Here is a 23,111-nt window from a genome sequence, read left to right on the forward strand (position 1 = left end):
AAAAAAAGTCTTACATTGTTTTTACACTTTTTATTTTTTTACTAATAACAGTCAGAAAGTGGGTGGTCTCTATATATTCAGTCCATCAGAGTCAATAATAGAATTACATTTGTAGGAGACTGTATTTGAGGTTGAAGACAGAAATCTCATTTCCCTTGGCAAAGAAGTTTAAATTCAGACTGCATAGATAACACATTTTAGAATTAACTTTCAAGTTTGACCTCAAGTTTTCAATTGGATACTAATCTGGACTTTGACTGGGCCTTACCAAAGTTGCAGGATAGCAGCTCTTGAGAACTAGAGATTATTAGAGGTCTGGCAGCATGCTTAGGATTCCTTTCCTGATGCTAAGCATGCTCCCATCTCTAGACTCTAAAATAGCCTTTTTGTCATCACCCACAACAGATATCATAACAACTAGAGCACAATCTTTTAACAATTGCCTTTGCTAGTTCTATTAGTTCTCATCAACTCTTTCTCCCTACTAAAAGGAAAGCATGAACAACTTTATTTTTATACTTACTATGCTTCCTGAATTGCTTTTAGAAAACTTATCTTATGGCTCACTTTCAAAAATGACTTTCTTTTTGCACCTTGTTACAAAGCGCTGACTAGTGGAGTGAATCAATAGTTCTCTCAACAGATTCTCCCACCTGAGCTGTGGATGTCTGCAGCTCCTCCAGGGTTATCAAGGAGCTCTTGAATGTTTCTCTGGTTAAAGCTCTTGATGCCAATCTGTCATATTAGCTGATTGTATCATGTTTTGTTGGATGTGAAGGTGTTCCGTACACTTTCTGTTGTGGACAATGGATAACCAGAGCGCTCTAAAGTTCTAAAAATTCTGCTTCTCTGCAACTTTGAGTTGGTCTGTCACAAAACACTCTGAAGTGTGTGGTTATAAACTACAAAATGAAGAGGCAGCATGAGCTCTGAATATGAATGTCTACTTACCGTATTGACAGCTTGGCCCATTGAATCCTGCAGGACATTCACAGAGTTGGTTGGGTCCTTCCCGACACTGGCCCCCATTGAAGCAGACTCCATAGCTGCACATCGCTGCGTGAGCCCGTGTGGACAGACGAGGCGCAAGAGGAGAGAGAAATGCTTGAGTGAAGCGAAGACACCTGGCTGTTTTCATGAGACGCCGACATCTGCGCCTTCAAACGCTGACCGCTTTCTAACAGAGGCTTATCAGCTTGTTAATTCCTGTCTTAGGAGAAACTTGGACTCTTTTCTGTTCACACTAACCAATGTAGAAAGAATTCACCTCTTGGCTTTTAGGGTAAAAGCAGACCTCTGCCCCACTAAGAGGTTTGTTAGCATTTAAAACGATCAGATTTAGACACGATTGACTGTAACAGCTTAAAACCTGCTTACAGTCGCTGTCTTCTTTATTCAGCCAAGGTCAAAAACATTCATACATTCTTAAAATATATATAAATAAATGTCCTTTTAAAAACAAAATAAATCTGTAGTTAAGATTAAGCTGAGTTTATTCATTTTAAACATGGCCCACAAATTGTCAATATGTGAAATTATACATGAATTGTTGTCTTGTTAAAACATCCACCTGTACCAAATTGATCCAAGTTGTCACTTTCAGATAAAAGGAAATTGGTTAGATGTTCACGGAAAGCCTAGAAAACCTCCAAGGTTCAAGCCTGCCATGAACTGGAAACTGCAAGAACACCGGTGTTGCTGTAATCAGTCAGGTTTTACATAACCAAAGACTGCATGGGTGGGAGAGTAGCACCTGCTTTAAAACTGACATTTAAGCACCTCTGAAATGTTCAGCTGCCCACATTGAGAAGCAAAATGCCTTCTGGAGAAAAGCTTTATGCCTCTGATTCGGTCGGAATGGCAAGAAGCATGTTTTGAGGAAGAAAAGTGATCCTTTTAAACCTGAACCATGGAGGTAGCATGATGGTGGTAGCATCATGTTGAGGGTGTGTTTCACTGCCAGAGGTGCTGGTGAACTGCATAATGTGGGTAGAATAATGTGGAATGATCTGAAATGCACAAGAGAGCGGACTCTATGGATATACCAGACACTAAGCCTCTGGCATGGCCCAGACTGCAACCTTATTGATTTATGTCTCAAAAAATTCTGGACTTTGTTTAAAAACAGTCTGTCCAAAGAAACCAGCCAATTTGAAAGAAGTCCAGTATTTCTGATGATGGGTCAAATTAAAAGCCAGAATTATGTCTGAAGCTAGTTTATGTCTACAAAAAGTGTTCGGATTGTCTGCGACTTCAGGGTGATTGAAACAAATCTTAGCTCGAGCATATGCATATATTTGAGAATATATGCATAATTTTGACTTGGATCTAAAAACTTCTCAGTAGTTTCAAACTTTCTTGTTTTTATAAATAATTAAAGACATTGTATTACGACTCCACTGTGAAAACATGAGTGGTTCAAATAAATCCCTATGTGCCTACATTTATTACCACATTCTTGTCGTTTGTTACAAATCAGTGTAATCAGTCATCACCACAAGGACTGATTAACTACAACCGTGACTGAGTGAGTTACATGGTAAAAATCTTACTGCTGCAGGGTTCGTACAGCTCATCCATCCGTCTCATGGAACAAGGGAACCTGTCTCCATAAATCTCCAAGGGTTATCCATGTTGATTTAAATGGGAAATTTAAAGACTCTAAGGCAGATAAGGGCGCTATGTGACTTTTCCTCAGGGGTCTTATACTTTCCCATTTCATAAATCTTTATAACTCCATTAGACATGACAGCCTGTTTGCATAATACATTTGTTCTTGAGTCTGCCTGCATAGACAGGGAGGATTTATGCTGCATCTCTTCCATCCCATCCTTGCTGTTCCCACCTGTGAACATTTATAGGAAAGAAGTGGCAAAGTCGATTTATTTATTGGGAGTGAGGATGGAAATCTGTTCTTTGATGATACTTATAGAGTTGATAGAAAGTCACCTTAAATAACCCTCACCTGCCAGATGTATTTCTGTTCATAAACTCTAAACAGATGCAGGATGGGTAATCATTTTACTGGGCACTGCCTGTTCTAACTCCATTTTACTGGCCTTGTATGGGCTGAGGGAAGGCATCAGGTTTCTAAGTTCTCTTTGAATAAACTCAGTGACATTTTCACAGACAGAATAAAAACTCAGTATTTAATCAATCCCTTCAGGCTACATCCTGATTGCAGAAGACTCAATGTGTCCACTGATCTGTCCAAATGTGGAACAAGCAGCTACAGAAAAAGTTACATGAAATGGACCCGATGAGACTAATATTTTATTGCCAATTGAGCAGAATTTCAAATACGATCAGATCAYATTGAAAACTGATAAACACAGGTCTCTCTCTTCCATTGGAAATTTTTTGAACCACTGTGTGCAAGTCTATTTTATTATGATAAATGCCTAATTAAATCCATAAAGGTTTTAGTAAAATATAAAAAAGTTTCACATTTTATATAATTGCACGGCTCTATAAACCCTAAATCCAAACAATATTGATTTGTTTTCAGTGTCTTTTACAGTCATTTTAAAACCTAATTTCAAATAAAAAGTCCTCAATAAAAATGTATTTTTGTTACATTTGTTAACATAAACCTGCCTCCATCAGGAGCAACAACTTAACCACATTGCAAATCCATCCCTGATCATTTCCCTTCCACAAGGACTAAGCAGCTATAAAAGTACCTAATATATCAGTTTAGTTTTCCACTGATTATACAATGTGGGGGAATTTTAATAGGGTGAAAGTAATCGATGATAGACAAGACGAAATAAAAGCCCCCGAGCGGTCAGGTTAACTTGCGTAGTTTCAACATGATCCAAATATTTTAGAACAATGCTACACCCAGCTGTGAGAGATCAAACTAATGAGACATTCCTAAAAAGCTTTAAGTGGAAAAAAACATACGCAGCTCCACAGTAAAAGGTCAGAAGTCTCTCAGAGTCACTGCAGGCAGCATGACAAAGCGACAACCAGGGGAATGCGAGTTCCCCCACTCAAGACACAAGAGATTGTTGGCTGCTAACCAGGGCATTTTTGGACAGCCCCCCTACTCAAGCCCCATCTGCTACCTAATCTTCACTGAAACAAATCCTTAATGTGGGATGCAGCATACCATAAAACCCACTCTCGTCTGTTCCCGTGGACACTGTGTTACAAAGACACCTCCTTTGAGTGGATTAACAGCATCCACAAAAGGAAGAGAAACAGCTGAGCAGAGGTCGTTCGCCCAAAGCCTCTAAGTGTGACCCTACAGGAGAAGACATTTATAGACAATTCACAGGTACAAAGACCTACAGGAAGGGCTCAGCTTGGGGCCAAACCCCAAATCTAACAACAGTCTTTAAAGTATCACACTCTACATCTTGCAGGCACTTTTCCTCGTTGGTACCTGTGCATGAATGTAGTCGTCTTCTAAATTTGATCAATATTCTATTGATAAAAGAAATTGAACCATGATTTTGATAGACATAACAGGCATCTTTTTCAAACAATCAGCCTTCTTTGCCTTCATTACCTCAATAAAACAGCATTCATCCACAACTGGAACTAGCTAACAATGTCCTGATGCTTCAGGCCACACACTTTCTTTACAGATTATTGAATCTTTTTTATTTGATAGACAGGCTCCTCCCGCTGATAATGCTTCTGAGTGGATTCCAAGATGCTCTAAAAAGTCACATTTGATAGCAGCTTAGCTGTGAGAAATGGAGACAAATACACTACAAATTACTCATTACAGCACATGAAATATTGAGTAATGTACTTTGCATGCTGTCTTATTTAGGGTCTAGTGCTATTGGTCAGTTTCTCTGATTATATTCAAGTTGTTTGTCCTCAGTTATGCACCATGTAGTCCATACATGCATGGAGACAGACAAAAAGACCACCCATGGACACAGAGAGGACCACTTCCTGCTTTTCTGGCTCCTGGGCCCATTTCATATTTAGCTACCTTTGCCAGTTTTATCACAAAAGGTTGGTTCCTTTTCAGTGGTTAACGAGGATGACAAAACTGGAGAAGCCATTGTCTGTGCCCCTAAGCCTCCATCACAAAGCTTATTGTTTCATTCAATCAGCGTGACTGCTTGCTTTCAGTGCCCTGGCCATCCTCAACCATTCCTCAACTGCATGCTAAGAAAAAAAAAGGTTTAACTGGCTGATTGATTGGCCCTTAAATTGCCTAAGTGGAGGAAGTCTCCATCACAAAGTCAAGGGCCCTTAACCTGGAGAAAAACAAGATATTGAGCAAATTGGAGCCCTTTCAAAAACACACAAAGGACACCTCTATTGTAACTTCCAACACTACATTCTGACTCCCCATACCACACACTGGACTTTGTGTTTAAAAAAAAAGAATTACAAGATGGGATGTGCAGTTTTAAAACTTCAGTAGCACTTTATATAAGAACCTGGAATATAATCTAAAGGTATTTGCAAACCGCCCCAAAACTCTGAACACATGTGCAAATGGAAAAAAACAAAACTTTTGTGGTGAAATGAAAGTGGCCTGCAACTACAAGATGGAGGAGAAGGACAAATTAAATCAATGAAGCAAGAAAGCAGCCAGATGTTTGCTATGTATCCCTTCTTTAAATGTGTGACTAATTAAAGCTGGTTTCCAAAAATGCCCAGCCTCACAACAACTGAGACCACAGACTGTAAGACGGCATTGGCTTCTTTGCAACTTGTGGATTTAACATAAAATAATAATAAAAAAACAATTTATATGTAGGCTGCCTTGCACAAGTAATCATATTGCCTGAACTTCACATTTTATCACACCATAATAAAACACTTCAAAGTGTTCATTGGGATTTTATGTGACTGACCAGAAAAGATTTGTGAACTGATAGGGAAATTACACACTTAGGATTTTTCCACATGAAATTCTGATAAATATGGTAAAGAGAGGTAATTTCTATTTACCCCTTTTTACTCCAACACCACTTAGCAAAATCGGGTGGCATCAACTGGCTTTTAAAGTCAAATAAATAGTAAATGGAGGCCATCTGTACACACTTTAACCTTCCCGCAAATCTGTGCTATGAAGGCTTCAGAGGCTTTCTGGATAACATCAGCTGTTCACTTAAACTGATAGGCTGGGCAAGGAGACCATTAAATACAGAAGGAGCCAAGAGGCCCACAGTAACTCTGGAGGAGCTGCTGAGATTCACAGCTCAGGTGGGAGAATCTCCAAACCTTTTTGGTGGTACCCCAAAAAACTGTTCCAATCTGATGGACAGAGACACATTTTTCAAAGAATAGAGTACTGCCATCTGTAGATGTGCAAACTATGAGCTACTTTCACTTCACAATAATGCATCACTTCATGTTGGTTTATCACACAAAAATTCAAAAATATCCATTAACCTTTGTGAGTGTAATGTCATTAAATATAAGAATTTTTTTTTTTACAAGTACTGTTCAGTATAATGTAAAGAGTGATCTGAGAGGGTTGATGGTCACACCTTTATTTCTCCCTAAATAAGCAGTCCTCATTATCTTAATTACCTTAGCCCTATTATTTTGGTAACACACACCCACATACATAAATTAAAGAAAGAAAATCAGAAAAAATAAGTTTTTAAAGGACCAGACTTTAAATCACTGTGTCAACAAAAAGCATCCCATTCCTCCCATTTGGGCGTTTACAGAGGATTTGCTAAAGTGAAACGGATTTTCCTCCTTTTGGATCCTGGAGGTCCTGCTGAAAAACAGCCACACTGATTGCATTGTGCTGACTGAGGAACAGTACGGATAGCACGTAGCAAAGTGTGCAGGAGTGGGAGGCCTGTGGTGTGAGCCTCCTTTTATCCAGGTTCAATGGCTCAGAGAAAAGGGTGATTAGTTCATCCTATCTGAAAGTGCTGCCACCATCTTTGGTTACTGAGATAAAAGCCATGCTTCACACTGAAGAGAGCAGGCATTGTCTAGTTTAAGTATAGGCAATGAGCAGCAGGGAGGAATGTCCCTTTAATGCATTTCTATTAGAGTGTTTTAAAACAAACCAGACTCTTTGGAGACCAAACCGTTGCTTCACTGTATAATTTAATACCATAACTTTGTCCTCAGAAACAAAGAGCTCATTGATAGAGAGAATAATAGGATGTATGATGAGAGAAAAATCCAGGAGAATTTTTTTCCAACTTCCAAGCCCATCAACCTTCCCTTAGAGAGATACCCCAATGAGTGGCTTGCCTGTTCTGGGAGTGTACGGCTAGTAACAACCCACAAGTCAGTTGCAGACACAAGATCAAAATTATGAGAAGTTTCCTGCCTAAAAGCCGAGGGACAAACTGTTTACAGGAAAGCTTTGCCAAGAGTCGGTTCATGGTATGCAGGCTGTCCGATCTGGATCACTGGTTATAAAGTCCCATCAAAAGAGCCTTCTATGTTTCGGCAGTGTGAAACAAAGCTTGTACATAAGGAGAGGAGCTGCTGGAAGCTGAAGTGTGACCACCAGAAATAATTCCCAGAGCTGCAATCAGGGTTTCAACACAGACTGAAATTTAAGTATTTTCCAGCACTGCAAGTACGAATAAAAAGGACTCATATATTTTCGTAATTGTGTTATATTTTCCAAAATGTTTTATGTAATCGTATAACCAGTTGGCATTTTTGTATTTAAGATTTACCCCAATATAAATGTTAGTTGTGAATTCATTGGGATACTTTAAATTGGCTGAAATTAACTGAGATCCATATTTAAACTACTAGAACCTTCAACAAAGTAAGATTGATTTAAGTTTATTCTTTATTCTCATCATATGAATTCAGCAACTGGTTTCTTCAATACAAAGAAAAATAAAACAGTATGATGTGTAGCTCTGTAGCTATGTGAAATGAATGGTGAAGTAATGTCTGATTGTTAAGTTCTTTATTTGTGTGAGTTTATGGTTCATTAAACGCTAATGCAGTTTACACTGAGAAAGAAGCAATTGCAGGGTCTTATACTGATGTCCACATACCTGCATGGTCGGTTAACGCTCTACATACAAGCTGTTTTTTTTGCACTGCCGATATCTGAGTGAGCCGGCGCCGTTCCAGAAGGAGAAAGGTCTCGCCATCATTTTGTGACTCGGACTGAAGCCCAGGACGTTGTGGAGAGACATCATGTTGATGTTGCTTTATGCGTTGCTTGGACAACTGATAAGCTTCTTTAAAAAAAGAGGGGCCTCCAATCCATTCAGTCCTTTCATTCCACAAACTATTTGTTAATTAACTATTTCAAAATTGACAACTATACATTGACCGAGTTGACTGATTGAATTGTTACACTGAATGACTAACTTATCTGTACTTTTATTGGGAAAGAAAAAATATTGAAGTGATCTCTAAAGCTAAAAGGTTAGAAAACTATTCTGATTTTTGAACGTTAATTTGATTTCTTTATAGGTAGAGAATTTAAATTTTTTCCTGTTTATTGGTTGGTAATTAGTCTTACCTGGACTTTTATATTTTTGGTGGAAAGACGGAATAACATGAGTTGTTAAAACTTTGTTGCTTATCATTCTCCTATGTGACCACTAAGCATAAGTAACTTTGCTAATGAATTAATTGCTCATTTGGTTAATCCAGCTTTTTCTATTGTAAACTAAAGGTTGCCATGACAGGATTGATCTGTTTTTCCTTCCTTATTAATAGAGAACTAGACCCCACAAGACTAATCCAACTTGTGAACAAATGTCAACACCTGAACTCTGTCAACAATTAGATATTTCATTCCAGCATGTGAAATGATGTGGAGTGCCACAACTCAAGAAATCTACGCCACTAACTGTCAACATCTGCTCTGCAGTCTGCATGGGCAAAGTGACTCTCTTTGACATTTGGTAGACATTTTTTTTCTCAAAAGATCTCTATTAATGTTGAGATTCTGAATTATTAAATCATTTAGAAATGCAAGGCAGAAGTAGTCTGTGTTAATACTTACGATAGAGACATCCTGCCTCGCCGTTAAGCTGAGACCATCCAGGACAGCATTTGTGTACCGTTTGGTAATCTTGTTTGTAAACTTGCCGATATGCTGTGTAATACGCCGTCCTGTAAACATGAGAAATATTCAATTAAGAACTTTTATATAAAAATGTGCAACAAAAAAAAGCTGGTAAAAATACTGATAGTGTGTTTTGATATGTGTGATAGTGATATGGGGCTATTAACATGAAGTTCACACCATATGTCAATAGCAATTTGCACCTTCAACAAAAAAGAAATTGAGCTATAATTATGTGTAATTAAGTGAAAGACACAGGAAATAAAGAACCTGACTGACACACTTAACATAATATTAGAAACAACATATGAATTCAGAAATGCACAATTATAGCAATTATTTCTATTTTTATGTGTACTAACAAAGTACACATAAAAATTTGTGAAGTTTTTCCAAAGACTGTCAGTTTTAATCATAACCCACAATGTTCTGTGAGATCTCTCAATAGAAAACCGGATCTTTGAAGCACACGTGTGAAGTAAACCAAGACTTCCCAGGCTTTTAATGTTAAGGTAGTCGTGGATGGAGGCTGTCCCTGTACTTTGGCGACCCTCTCATTGCTTTGCTCACATTATACATTTCGTTTACAGCGCATAATTGTTGCCCTGGCTGCCATCAAAGGAGCTTTTTACTTTGTGGAAGAGGTAAATAATGCCAAGAAATGGATCAGGGGGAACCCACCTAAACCTCAGAAGGAAATGCTCATACTTAGAGGAATGCAAGCAGCAAAGACAAGAGAGTTAAGTAGCAGGTAGAGCCTCTGAAGAGGTAGCATTCATCTTGCACTTCACTTTACAGCAGGGTCAAAGCGGAAGAAGGAAATCAGGAAGCCACATGTCATCCTGTTTCGGATTAAACACCAAGACCTCCTGGATAAAATATTCTAGTAGCGTGAATCACGTGACCATGCAAAGCTCATGAATGAATGTTTCTCCCCTGCCAGGGCTCTATCTGTAATACACGACATCCCCTGCAGGAGATGATGGGAGTGTTTAAAAGCAGACTAAAAGCATCTGAGTGATGAAAGGGAGGAGGAGATACACTGCAAATGAGCTGCATTACTCACCTCCGCTCGTATCCCATGCACCACGGCTGGCCCGCGCAGCCTTGCTTCCACACTTTAACCATTCGTGTGAAGGCCTGCACACATGGCTGCCTCCGGGCAACGAGCGTCACCTCCCTCTCCATGCACACGTTGGGCCTGGAATGAAAAACAGCAGAGAAAATGCTCAACACGTCAAGATGGCCCTGTTGTGTTTTTGCAGATGTACAGACATCAGCGAGAGTAAATTTATGAACGCTTCAGGAAGGGTTGCGAGAAAAGATAGACGGGCAAGGCTCGTGTCAGGCATGTTTCCAATTGTTGATAGAGTGATGCCTGGGAAGTCATTACCTGCGTTCAGTCGGATCTCTTGGAATTCCTTTGAAGGCTTAAGGGGAATTCCTTATTCGGAAGGTCTCCGAATAGAAAAGCCCAGAGTTTTTCCCTACAACCATAATTAGATTTTATGCAATAAAACACAGAGTGCATAATTGTGAAGTGGGAATAAAATTCTGTTTTATTTTTACTAATAAATCTGAGCAGTGTGGCTTGCTTTTATATTCAATCCCTAATGAAGAAGGTGTTCTAATAAAGGGAGACTGAAATTTAACTTGTGGATGCAAAATAAAAAAGTGTCTGGTATCTGAGAACACCTTTTCAAACATGAAATATGGTGGAAGCGTCAACATCTTGAGAAGAAGTTTTGTTTTTTTTCCCACAAGAGCAGGGAAACTGATACGAAGATGGATGAAGCTAAACAAAGGGCAATTTTTTATTAAGTAATAGAGGTAAAACAACAATGAAACAATATTGAAGCTGGTTTAGACAAGCAACAGAAAACATATTCAGGCCCACAGTGGGTGGGTTAGATCAGTACACATTCTTGTCTCAGAATGGCCCAGTCAAAGATCTGGGCCATCAGTTTGACACAACTGAAATAAATCCAGTTGTGTCAAAAAAAAAAAATTGAGCTTCAGAGATACGTTTCATTTAATTTGACTGAAAAAAGAAGAATGGGCAAACACTTCAGCTGCTAAATTTGGCAAAGCTAGCAAAGAATTTCCTCTAACATGTTGCAGCTGTAATAGCAGCGATACACATTTCAACAGAGCTGAATATGATTTAAACACCACAATTTTTAGATTTTTTTTTTTATTGATTTAAATTGGCTTTACTGCAACTTTATCTTCTTAACTTTTGGTTTCACTATTATGCATCACTTTATGCCAGTCATTATGTCGGTCATTAATACAAAATGTATTAATGTAATACATTTTTGTAGTCTAGATGTTTTTACTTGTGGTTATGAGGCTGAATGTCATCATCAGACAGATAAATTAGGCAACATACTCTCCTTCCGGGGAGACTTCTAGTTTGATGTAGCATTTTTCCAACACATAGATAGCCTGTCTGGATCAGCTGTAAGGGTAGTTCAGTCATAAAAACTGCAATGTGATCTTTAAAATGTTCTTTAAAAAAAGAAAAAAGCTCTACAAGAAGCTAGAAGGACTGACATGTTTGGAGATCAGCAGGAATCCAGAGATAGCAACCAGCTGTTATGAGGTTGCTATCTCTGGCAACCTCATCTCAAAGGCAACATAATCACTGTGAGGGATTTACCCGCGATCAAAAACCGCAACTAACAATCACCATCACCTGCAGCTGCATATATGAAACCATAATGAAAAAAAGTATTGTTCTGCCATAACTGAAGCACTTGTGTGGTTGAAACTACCTGTTACAACAGACTGTCTTTATTTGACTGTCTTAAAAATAAACTGAGTCTGATAGTTTTAGATTGCATGAAGATTGTGACTTAATATTTATGTAAGTCATAAATATTAAAGAGGAAATGCATGCAAATAGCACAGGTTGGTAGATGAAAGAGCTCCAAAGAACTTAAATGTTAGTTTCATTATCTGATTTTTGGTTTAAAATGCTATTTTGTAAAGTGAAACTTTTTTTTTCAATAAGAAAGAAAATCTGCAGATTTGTCTTAATTTTCTTTTCACGTTTAAAAAATTAAACTAGTTTGTGCCACTATAGCGATGTTCAATAATGTTATAAAATATTTTTTTCTGACAAGCTAATAATTTTGACTTCTGCGTAGTGACTGTAGGAGGCGCTGTTTCTGTTCACCTCTCAGAAAGATTAAGTATTGTTTTTCTTTCCGCATTTCTTATGGTGCGGGAGTCCGATTCTCACCATTTATGGCCAGTGACATCACAGTGACAGGTCATTTGTCAGAATATATTCAAATGAGCTAATTTCTCTTTGCTAGTTTATGTCATTTTATGCCTCAGTATATCATTCATTTACGACCAAATTAAAAAGGCTTGAATTTCAATTTAGAATTTAGTATTTTTAAGATAAGCAAAAAAAACTTGCTTTCTTCCAAATAGTTTCTGGACATAAATCTAGTTACTAAAACAGACAAGGACCTTGTATTGCTGTTTTGCAACAGGTAGGTGAACCTATCCTCCAAACTCAACAATATTTTAAGCAATTAGTTAATCTGCTTAACAACTTAACTTTTTGTTGGAGACGAATAAAACATCGTGTTGCGTAAATAAAACCACCATTTACTTACATGTGAGGTTGGAGATTGCTTGCAATGGCGTAACTGAGTGATTGAGCCTCTTTAATAAATATTAAATAAAAAGAAAAAATGAAGATGTCCATTTTCTTCTTCGTGAGTTTCTTTTTAGCTTAAAATGTAGAAAAACAATTCACATCTCACTCAAAAACATATTTCATCGTCTTGGAATTACATAAAAGAGCACCATTAATGTATGAAAAATATCCAGTTAGAGAAACTTCAACTGTGCATAAATGTTCGTCCGTGCAGGAAATCCATGAGTCATCAAAGTGTGTCCTCCTCCTCCTTCTCGCGGCCGGTGTTTGGCACAGACTGGAAAACTGCAGCTCGAGCCAACGACTCGTCTCTGCAGATGTGGAAATGAGGGACAAAAACCTCCCACAGGCTGGTTGTGCGCTTTCCACCCATTGAGTGATAGCTGAGGTGCGGTGGGCTGTTGGGAGAGGGCGGCGCGGCGAGAGCCACATTTTATTCAAACTTTCTGAAAGCCGCCGGTGAAGCGCGCATGTGGGAGACTGAGGATGTAATTGGAAGCAAAATTAGAAGTTATTACAATATAATTTTTTTTGTTTTTGCTTCATTTTAAAACATATATTTCCTGCTCATCGGGGAAGTTAGTAAAAAAAAAAAAAAGAAAAAAAGAAAGCACTCATTTGTTCGTAGATTGTGCGCGTAAAACTAACCAAGGATGTTGCGCGCACTGGCAGAACCTCTGAAATAAAGGCGAGCAGGTTGGGTGGGATCCTGCCGCTATTACCCCAAAGCAGGAGAGGATGTATTCGGCTGCAGCAGGTTAGCGTCTGAAGCGGTCGCTCTGCTCTGCGGGGTAAAACAGCTGATGGAGCAGCCAAAGGTTCAGGAGCCCTATCTGAGCACCGCTGTTCTCCAAACAAAGTCTGCATTGCCCTCATATGTGTTCATGACCCGGAAGAGTCCCGGGTCAGAGCAGCATTAAATCAGCATGCTGTGCTTTACCACAGCATGCTGATTTAATTAGCTTCCAGACATATCAGCTCATCTCAGACATGTGCTTCAGTTAGTTGAACTAGACTAATGACAATCAGGTGGACTTGTTTATTTTCATTTCTGGAATCACTCCTGCCAGACAAGAATCAGGGTCGACCCGTCGCCAAACAAGAAATGAATGCTTAAAATTTAAATAGACAAATAAGATATAAGTCACGCATGACCCACGTGGCTCAAACTTGCAAATAAAAGGCTAATTATTTCAGGACACAGCGCATCTAAACAAATCAGTATCGGACTGAAAATCCCAAGCATAGAGATGACTACTGACTTCACACATGTTCAGCAGAAAGTCATCGACATCCCACCAGAAGGATAGCCCACAAAAGGTCAATGCTAAAGGGGCTGACCAGACACTGAGTGTCTGGTAATGGAAAGTTTAGTAGAAAGAAAACATGTTGTATGAAAAGGTGCAAAAGCATCACGGATACATGCAGCCATGGCACATTGATGCAATAGTCTTAACATTTACATCTAAATTTTATAGATGTATTTTACAATATTCAGATTCTTTGAGAAACAACAAAAAAGTTTTCATTATCTATAAATCATATTACTTTATATATCAGAGCTGTCATAGTTGAGTTGCATATGTATGTATTAATTAGGTAATGTAATAAACAACATGCTAGGATTGTATCATGTATATCTAAAAATGTAAATAAAAATTTTATTTCACATTTTTTAAGAATATTTATTTTATTGTGATTAAACTGTTAAATTAAGAGTTGCCTTGTTTGGATGATGATTTGCTGCCGCCCTGTGTTCAAATATATGAACTACATCTACCTGCGCTGCGACCACCACAGATAAAAAGGGAGAGTCGAACAAATATTTACATGAGTCTGTACCACAGGAAGTGGTCATAAAATGAACCTTGCTCCGCTTTAGTTGTAACCTTGATATAGCCAGGTGGTAAAATCTCACACGGAATAGTTTGCGTTTTGTACCGACTAAGTAACTTTAAGACGCTCCCTTTTTATCCAACCTTTGCCCTTAGTCACACGCTAGCTGCTGTACTGTAGCATGGTGTGGGTGATAAGAGGCGGACTCTGCACAGCCAGACACACCAACAACATAAAAACCGTCCTCGTACACTTGCCTCGGCTTGCATCCTGCAGAAACATGTCTTCGTCCCCAGTTAAACGGCCAGTTACTTTACTGGGAACCATGGCGTTCGGGGGACGAGCGGACGCCGAGCAGAGCCGGGAGATGGTGAAGGCTTTTCTGGACAGGGGGCACAAGCAGGTGGACACAGCCTCCATGTACGTGGATGGGAAGTCGGAGGCCATCATAGGAGGCATGGACCTTCCCAAAACAGGTAGATTGAACGCATCCATAGCTTTTAAAAACTGAGCTTTTAACTAATGAAACTACAGAGTTCCTCCTGGAGTGAGAAAATAAGTTGTTGGTTCGTAAGTTTTCCCAGCACTGTTCGACGAATACAGCATGCTAGATTTTGTTAAGTACTCATTCAGAGGTAAAAGGTATAATGGTGTAAAAGTCTTGAAACACTTAATTGTTGTTTTTTTTACGTTTGCAGAAAAAAAATAGCAGTTTTTATTTTTGACCACAAGATGGCAGCAACATATTCTTAGTTGACCTTAAATTCAGAGTTCATTGATTAACCTCTGGCCTTGTTCAGTCTGTGGAGTTTATAGTTTACTTAAGTTCACTAAGTTGACACGGTTTTGTAATTTATTTAGGTTATCCAAACAAGGAGGATAATAAGTACATGGCAGCTGGAGCCTCTCAGTTATTCTGACTGAAATATACATCCATCCATTTTCTTACACCCTTGTCCCTTGACTGAAATAGAATAGCTGAATTTTTGCTTTAAAGGTTAGGATGCTTAAAATTCCTCGTCTTTTGTCACTGATGGTTACTTTTAAAGAAAATGTGACGCCATCATCCCTTTGTATCAAAAGGTGGTTACAGGAATGTTTGTTACTACCAACATTAACCATGCATCGAATCAACACAAACCTCAAAGAGGCACATTCAGTTATCTGCGAAGAGAGACTGTCATGGAGACCTTGACAGTCCAGTAAATCCCATTGTGTCAAAAGGATCAAACCAATGAAGCATGTTGGCACCAATCTTGGTTAATAACTAACATAGCAAGCTAGCTTATGTTGTCTATATCATGATGCGTTGTTGGAAGTGTGTTAAGATAATTAAATAACATAACATTTCATTTCCCCACAGTAAGCATAGCAACCAAGGCAAACCCGTGGGACGGGAAAACCCTGAAGCCGGAGAGCGTCCGCTCACAGCTTGAAACCTCCCTGAAGAGACTGAAGACTGACTGCGTGGACCTCTTTTACCTTCATGCTCCTGATCATCAAAACCCCATCGTGGAAACTCTCAGGGCTTGCAATGAGCTCCACAAAGAGGTGAGCTTACTTGGGAACTTCAGTGTTTAGTTGAAAATTAGCTTGGTGTGCAAATACAGCACTTAGCAAGCTGCTTCTTTAAACTTTAGATGCTGTTTTCTTATATTTTAGAGAACATTAAAGTGTGATTTAATGTATCACCAACAGGGTAAATTCAAAGAGCTTGGACTGTCAAACTACGCGTCTTGGGAAGTTGCTGAAATTGCGTGCATCTGCAAACACAACAGCTGGATTGTTCCCACTGTTTATCAGGTATTTCAGCATTTTTATTCCTAAACAGCCGTAAAACAAAGTAAGTTTTGAGCAAGTAATTAAGGAATCTGCAGGTAAGGAAAGATTTGAATATAGATATTTCACCAAAATTATCCCTAATCACAAATATGTGTTATGTTTCTCAAATTTGCTGAATGTTGGGAACAAAAATCTGAAGATGTGGTCAGTTAAAGGCTGGGAATAAATGAAAAATCAAAAGGAACTTTCATAGTGGTAAGGTAGTTCCTTGAGCTGGATTTTATTTTAAGATTTCATAATAAAGTGAGCTGAACCAAAAGACAAGCTAAGTTCTTAGGATTTTTGTCCAAAAAAAATGTGTCCTTCTATTTAACAACTCTGTGCTACTTTCTATCACATGAAAACCCAATAAAACATAGTGTGTAGTCATTCAATATTCTTGTCTAAATCTAGAAGAAGCAGTGAAGCCTTTTCTAGTTTAGTATTTCACCTGCTTGTTGCTTGTTTGGTTATTGAAACTCACAACTTCTCAGGGAATGTACAACGCTACAACAAGACAGGTGGAGACAGAACTGCTGCCATGCCTGAGATACTATGGAATGAAGTTTTATGCATACAATCCTCTCGCAGGTACTTTCTTTTGTGATTAATCTTATTAATAGTTGAAGAATGTAAAAAGTAAAAATTTTCCCTCTTATTCAAAGAATTCCTGCAAGTTTAATGTTTAAAAACTACTTTTCCAGACACCAATTTCTAGATTTAAAAAAAAAAAAAGTTATTGCACTCTTACCATTTGAACATTAAACATTTATATTCCACTGAAATTTCACAAATTATGAAACTGAAACATTTTGGGGTTCTGGACCAACTTTGAGCTATATTAAAAATCATGAACATTTAAGCATGTCAACTCTAGATTGAGTAACCTTATTTAAAGCACAATTCCTGATCTTTGAAACCTTATTTTGTTTGCAAAAGAAAAAAGGGGTTTCAAAGTTTATCCAACTTTTGAATCACCTAATAATTTTATGTATACATTTTCTGCATTAAAAACATTGTGACATTTCATTTTGGCATATTTATAGATTTACTGAAGTTCTGAACAGAAGTAAATTGTAAGCATCTAGGAATTTACTTATATAGGACATTTTCTGTATTTCTGTTGTCACCTGGACATGTCTGAGTGCTGATGTGGCTCCTCGTCTTCAGGCGGTCTCCTGACAGGGAAGTACCACTATCAGGACAAAGACGGCTCTCAGCCTGCTGGCCGATTCTTTGGTAACAACTGGGCTGCAGCATACAGAGACAGGTGAAAGACCAGCAACTAATGTCCTGCTATTGCATGTTAATGGTAACCGTGGTAATCTGCATCCATGACAGTTGCCGTTCTCCGTTTAAGATACTGGAAGCTGAGCCATTTCCAGGCCATCGAGTTGGTTCTGAAGGCATTAGAGAGCGCGTACGGCTCTGAGAAACCCACCATGACTTCTGCTGCTATGCGCTGGATGTACCACCACTCCCAACTCAAGGTACATATCAAGTTTGGATACCAACTGCAACATCAGTTTCTAAATTATGGTTTTTGTGTTATCATACAAGATTGGTAAACACAGTGGTATATACATTTTGTATTCTATAAGCTCCAGTTTTTAAAACTTGACAGCTATAAGTATATAATTATGGTTTAAAAATTATTTCAATCATCAGTCGGCTGAGATACTCCAGCGATCATGTCTTTACAGTAAGAAAAACCAGGAGAAAAGGAAACCTAAGCTCCAGATCTGATTTGTTGCAACAGACCACTGTACTATGCCGTCTTCACTGCTACAAGATTTTGAGGCAAACATTTTCAGGTTGTTTGAAATCTACCACTAGATGTCACTGTTGCACATCTGCCCCTTAAACCAGAGTCCTATGCTGCCTGTATGAAGTAATTTTTAGATAACAATGGAAAGATTTGTACTTTCAGATGTTATTCTCTATAGCACTCTAAAAATAGTGTCCATTTATCCATCCATTGTTTTATTAATCATTTCACCTCCCAAGACTGTCCATCTTTCAGTCCACCTGTTTTTTGCAGGTTCTGTAGAAATTCTTGGCAAGATTTAAAGTGAACTGGTGTTCATACTTACAAAGTTGTCTAAAATATATCTGCCAATTCTCTAAGTTACAACTCTTGTCATGACTGTACACAGCCTTGTTTTGCAAACTACGCTGACTGCTCTCTCTGAACACTGTATCCAGGGTGATCTTGGAGACGGAGTCATCATTGGAATGTCAAACATGGAGCAACTTCAGCAGAACCTGGCTGCAGCTGAGGAAGGTCCTCTGGACCAGACAGTGGTCCAAGCCTTCAAGGAGGCCTGGGACCTTGTAGCCCATGAGTGTCCCAACTATTTCAGATGAAGAGACTTGCACCAAATAGTTTGCCTATACCAATAAAATATGATTTTTTTTTTAAATTAATAATCTACAGATCAGTTTAAGTTCATGTGTTTTAAACTAATCAGCTACAAATCTGTTGGTGTAAAAACACTGCTGTATAAATGTAAAAAGCATTTTCACAAAATGGCAAGATTTGATACCAGTCCAGTGTTTACTGAGCAACTCTGTACAAACATTAAATTCAGCAAACCACAAGTTCCGGTTTTGAAGTAATTTTATAATAAAAAAGTGTGATAAGTTTCCAAATAAGTCCATCTGATTTTAAATGTTAGCCATCTTTGCAGAAGTTTTATTCTGCATCATCATCATCCTCATCCTCCTTTTCTTCCACAGGCTCTTCCTCACCAGCCAAACTGTCAAACTCGCCTGTCTCCGAGTTCCACATACACTTGATCTGCACTTTAAAATCTGCCATCTCAATGGCAAACAGTTTCTGTGAACACAAGAGGAAGATAAAATTGTTTTAGCTTATGAAAAAAAAAGGTTTCAGACGCACCTGAAGTCAAAAACCTCACCAGAAGCCGAGCTTGTTCAGGAGTCAGAACGTCCCCTTCTTTACAGACATCGTAGGCTTTGAGCAGCGTTACCACTCCTGTGAAAAAGATTAAATGTGTCCATAAAAGTACTGTTTTCAGACAAACTCTTTGAATGAATGTGCCGAGTTCATTGGCCTACCCACCTACCAACAACACAAATGTACTATTAAAACTAAATTAGCCAACCTATAAGGACTTCCACTGTTATTGACACATCTAGTGACAAGTGAAGAATTTTTTATTGCAACTTGCCCTGCCTTTTGCCCCAAGTTTACCCCGCTGTTCATGTTCTCACCTTTCTTTAAAGCAGTGGGAAGTCCCTGCTGCCTCAGTTGAGGCTCCATTGAGTGAGGAAACTGTTCAAGAGGACCTTCTTCCAGCGTTACGTCCATCTGTGCCTGGTTGCCTGCGCGAGCGTAGTCCGTCTCTTTGAAATGGTTAAAATATCTGCAAAGCAAAGCCCAGCGTGCAGCCATCCTATGAGCAGATTGTAGAGAAGAACTGGAACAATGTAGACTTCAGGAGACTCGTACTTACTCTTGTACTTCATCCTTTGTTTTGTTAGTGAAAAGTACTCCCACCTCTCCACGCAAATACTTGCTGACCTAAGCATGGGAATCATAATAGGTTCAATTCTCTGCAGGAGTCAAAATAATATTGCATTAATAGTTGTAAAGCCATTCATTCTTACCTTGTGCAAATTATCTTTGTATTCATCTGTTTGTCCTTTTCCCAAAGCAACAATCATCACTTTATTTTTGCCAAAGAAGAATCTGTGACACACAAACCAAGAAAAAACATATTTTACAAGAAACTACATTGTTAGCTGCCGGGTTAAATTTTAAGAAATAAAAAAAAAGTCTGGCAGTAGCAACAATTATTACCAATCACATGTTTGTTATATGCCAAGTCTTGCAATATAGATGCAATACACTTCAGCTAATTAACTGCATGTTCTGATTTCAGCTAAAAGTTCTTTGTTAATCATCTTGTTTTATGTCAGACTGCTATTTCTGATATTTTTTCATTGTTTCAACGAGTAAGCAGATTAACATAGTTCTAAACAAAACCAATTTAAAGTAAATTCTTATGTGAATTTTTATGTACAATAGTTCCAAACACTTTATTCAAATTTCAAGCACCTTAAAAACTGAAAAACATGCAAAATTTTGGCATTTCTAAGAATCTCAAGCGCATGTTAAAGGTTTGAATTAACTGGCTTGAATAAGAAAATATTACTGTGAACTTTGGGGCAAAAATAAACAATGGATGAAAAGCTGCTTAATTTTATGAAATAAAATGTAAAATCTGAGGAAATGTTAATAAAGAGATCTTTAAAATGTCAGACTAAAGTCATGAATGCTGCTAAGAGTGAGAATTTTTACACAGCATACTAAACTTTTGTTGCGTTAATTTGTAAAGTCCGTCAAAAACCGATTACATATGTGTCATTATTACCTGCTATGTTTCCATGCTGTCCTGATGTCTTTCAACTTGTTATTCCTCATATTTTCCACAGAGAATATGAACAGGTTTCTATAGGTGTCCACACATTTCCGTAGCTAAAGAAAAAGGACCGAGAGACGATTTATTTAACATAGAGGAGAAGCTAATACCTGAGAATAACATTTGTGGTTTTGAAAAATACCCACCTCCTCGATTAACTTCTGTTTGGATTCCAATCCCTTCTTGGCAGTTTTTGTTAATGAGACTGATGGAGGAAAATACGAGAAATAGATCCGTTTTTAAACCGATTTTACATCTGTATCAGCTGCAGTACCGCCATGCTGCGTGAAGATGTTAAGAAGCTAGGTTATCCTGCTTCTGGGCGCATAATCTCAGCGGAGATTATCTTACATATCAGTAATATGTTTAAAAAACAAACCGACAACAGCTATTTAAATAATATATTCATGTAAAATGTATTTTCCTTACTTTTCTTGTCCCTCTTTGACTTCGGCATGGTGGCAGAACAGCAGAACACGTGAAGCAAATGGACCCTAAATGTTTCTGTTTGGAAAGGCTGGCCATGTGGCGCCTGACTAAAAATACCACAGCTTCACTTCTTAAAACGCATTTTTAGGGTATTTAAACGAGTAAATTTATATTCTAATTTTACAAACTTAAAATAAAAATGTATTCTAGAATATTTATGCTATATATGTTATTTTCCCTTATTGTTCTTTAAAGAGTTTTACCTAGTCCATGTGATACAAGAGAGGCACAATCATCAGGGTGCAAGTGTAAGATATTACATTCATTATCAAATAACTTAGTTCGACATTGTGTACTTTGAGACTTTAACTTTTTATTTGTGGGTGTCCTTTGATGTGTACAACGTAATTATTCAAATCCATTGCTCGGAGATGGCTATGTGGGAAAAAAATCTGTATCGATGTAATTTTCATATTAAAATAACACTTGTGTAGATTTATGCTTTTTCTCAGTTTTGTAATTATCCACACTCAAAAAGTATAAAAATCAGTACCAGTAAAAATCACTGTACAAATGAGCGTTTAAAAGAAAGATAAATGAAACTGTTGGTAATTATCAAAAAATGCATAACAATTAAACAACTGGAAAATGACACTCCATATGTTTTGAATACTATTAATGGGCTTTTGTGTATGTGTGTGTTTACATATATATTAAGTGAAATAAATAAATGTTTCTTACTCTCTCAATTAGACCAATAAATCTTGGGACATAATTGGTATATTATATCATAGATCAACAAATGTCATGTATAGTTACCAAAATTAGGAGACAATAAAAAAAAAAACTTAATAAATGTACAAGTGTTAGTTAAGCACAGTTACAGCTTTGGCTATGTTTTGGTCTACATGCAAAGAGCTACATGTGGGACATAATGGTGGTGGTGTTATATTGTGGGGACAACACACAAATGGAAGTTGGATGAATCTACGTCTAAGATACTATATTTTAAAAAGTGAAGTATGAGTCAGAAATAGTTGTGAAGTAGCACTACACAGCAAAAATGGAAGGATTCTACTTTTGCAAATGTCAATTATTCAAAAATAATATACATTTAAAAATGAGACATTCCCTATCGCACCTTGCTGGAGTGTGTGAAGAGGTGAATAAGAACTTCCCTGTGTCGAAGCTTCCCTGTTCCTGTTGAAGAAGAGCTTCCTGTTTGGAAACTCTTCCTCAACAGGAACAGGGAAGCTGCTCACAAATATCGGGACGATAGGGAAGTCCATTTTGAGACGATAGGGAAAGTCTCATTTGTGAATGTATATTATTTTGAATTTAAATATTGACGCCATCACCTTGAAAACTAATAAAATTTCCATTATTTCGTCAAAGTTGCATGCTTTTATTGTATTTTCCACAGGATATTTAATAATGCAACCAAAGAGAGTTGCAAAGTGAGATCAGTAGAGTTTATTCTCAAAAGAAAACCATAGAGATACAAAGCACTTAATAGTCTAAATAAACTGATTTAATTCATATTCTAATACAATATTGAGTTCTGCGCATTGCATGTAAATTCAGTGCAATCCCGTTGAATCCTATTATTGTGATCAGATTAAATGCCAAATCCAGCTCAGTCCAGTTCAAAACAGTCAGTTTTATGGGAACCACGGGATTGAAAGATATTCTGGATCCTACTATTAATAAAACTGTGTTTAATGCAACTGACATGGCAAATATTACTATTTGTTCATATGGTGACTTTTGATGGATAAAAATGATCTTCTCCATCCCAGATTTGGCTTTGAATGCAATTATGGGACACAATATTGGAATATATATATATATATATATATATATATATAAAATCTTTGTGGGTTATTGCTTTCTTTGGATGTAG

General features: G+C 37.8%; 3 protein-coding genes across 4 annotated transcripts in view; 1 reads left to right on the forward strand and 2 right to left on the reverse strand.

Moving 5' to 3' along the window:
- megf6b (multiple EGF-like-domains 6b) overlaps positions 1 to 13,112 on the reverse strand; it is a 64,776-nt gene extending 51,664 nt beyond the window's left edge. For both annotated transcript variants that reach the window (XM_008408565.2, XM_008408564.2), the window contains exons 1-4: positions 12,631 to 13,112; positions 10,065 to 10,199; positions 8,936 to 9,045; positions 952 to 1,056 (exon numbers count right to left, since the gene is read on the reverse strand). In XM_008408565.2, coding sequence (XP_008406787.1) covers positions 952 to 1,056; positions 8,936 to 9,045; positions 10,065 to 10,199; positions 12,631 to 12,722 — 442 coding nt within the window. In that variant the 5' untranslated portion in view covers positions 12,723 to 13,112. The remainder of the gene's footprint in view (positions 1 to 951; positions 1,057 to 8,935; positions 9,046 to 10,064; positions 10,200 to 12,630) is intronic.
- Positions 13,113 to 14,489: 1,377 nt separating this feature from the next.
- On the forward strand, positions 14,490 to 18,932 carry akr7a3 (aldo-keto reductase family 7, member A3 (aflatoxin aldehyde reductase)). Its single transcript, XM_008408562.2, has 7 exons — positions 14,490 to 14,986; positions 15,874 to 16,061; positions 16,209 to 16,313; positions 16,826 to 16,922; positions 17,502 to 17,601; positions 17,692 to 17,821; positions 18,537 to 18,932. The coding sequence occupies exons 1-7, from the start codon at positions 14,692 to 14,694 to the stop codon at positions 18,696 to 18,698; spliced, it is 1,077 nt and encodes a 358-aa protein (XP_008406784.1). The 5' UTR covers positions 14,490 to 14,691; the 3' UTR covers positions 18,699 to 18,932.
- Positions 18,866 to 21,301, reverse strand: mrto4 (MRT4 homolog, ribosome maturation factor). Its single transcript, XM_008408563.1, has 8 exons — positions 21,209 to 21,301; positions 20,926 to 20,984; positions 20,732 to 20,835; positions 19,965 to 20,046; positions 19,811 to 19,878; positions 19,569 to 19,720; positions 19,253 to 19,329; positions 18,866 to 19,170 (listed from the first exon to the last, which is right to left on the reverse strand). Exons 1-8 carry the CDS (start codon positions 21,234 to 21,236, stop codon positions 19,027 to 19,029), a joined length of 714 nt encoding a protein of 237 aa, XP_008406785.1. The 5' UTR covers positions 21,237 to 21,301; the 3' UTR covers positions 18,866 to 19,026.
- Positions 21,302 to 23,111: the final 1,810 nt, after the last annotated feature.

This window comes from Poecilia reticulata, linkage group LG5 (assembly GCF_000633615.1).
Source record: "Poecilia reticulata strain Guanapo linkage group LG5, Guppy_female_1.0+MT, whole genome shotgun sequence".
Lineage (NCBI taxonomy): Eukaryota > Metazoa > Chordata > Actinopteri > Cyprinodontiformes > Poeciliidae > Poecilia > Poecilia reticulata.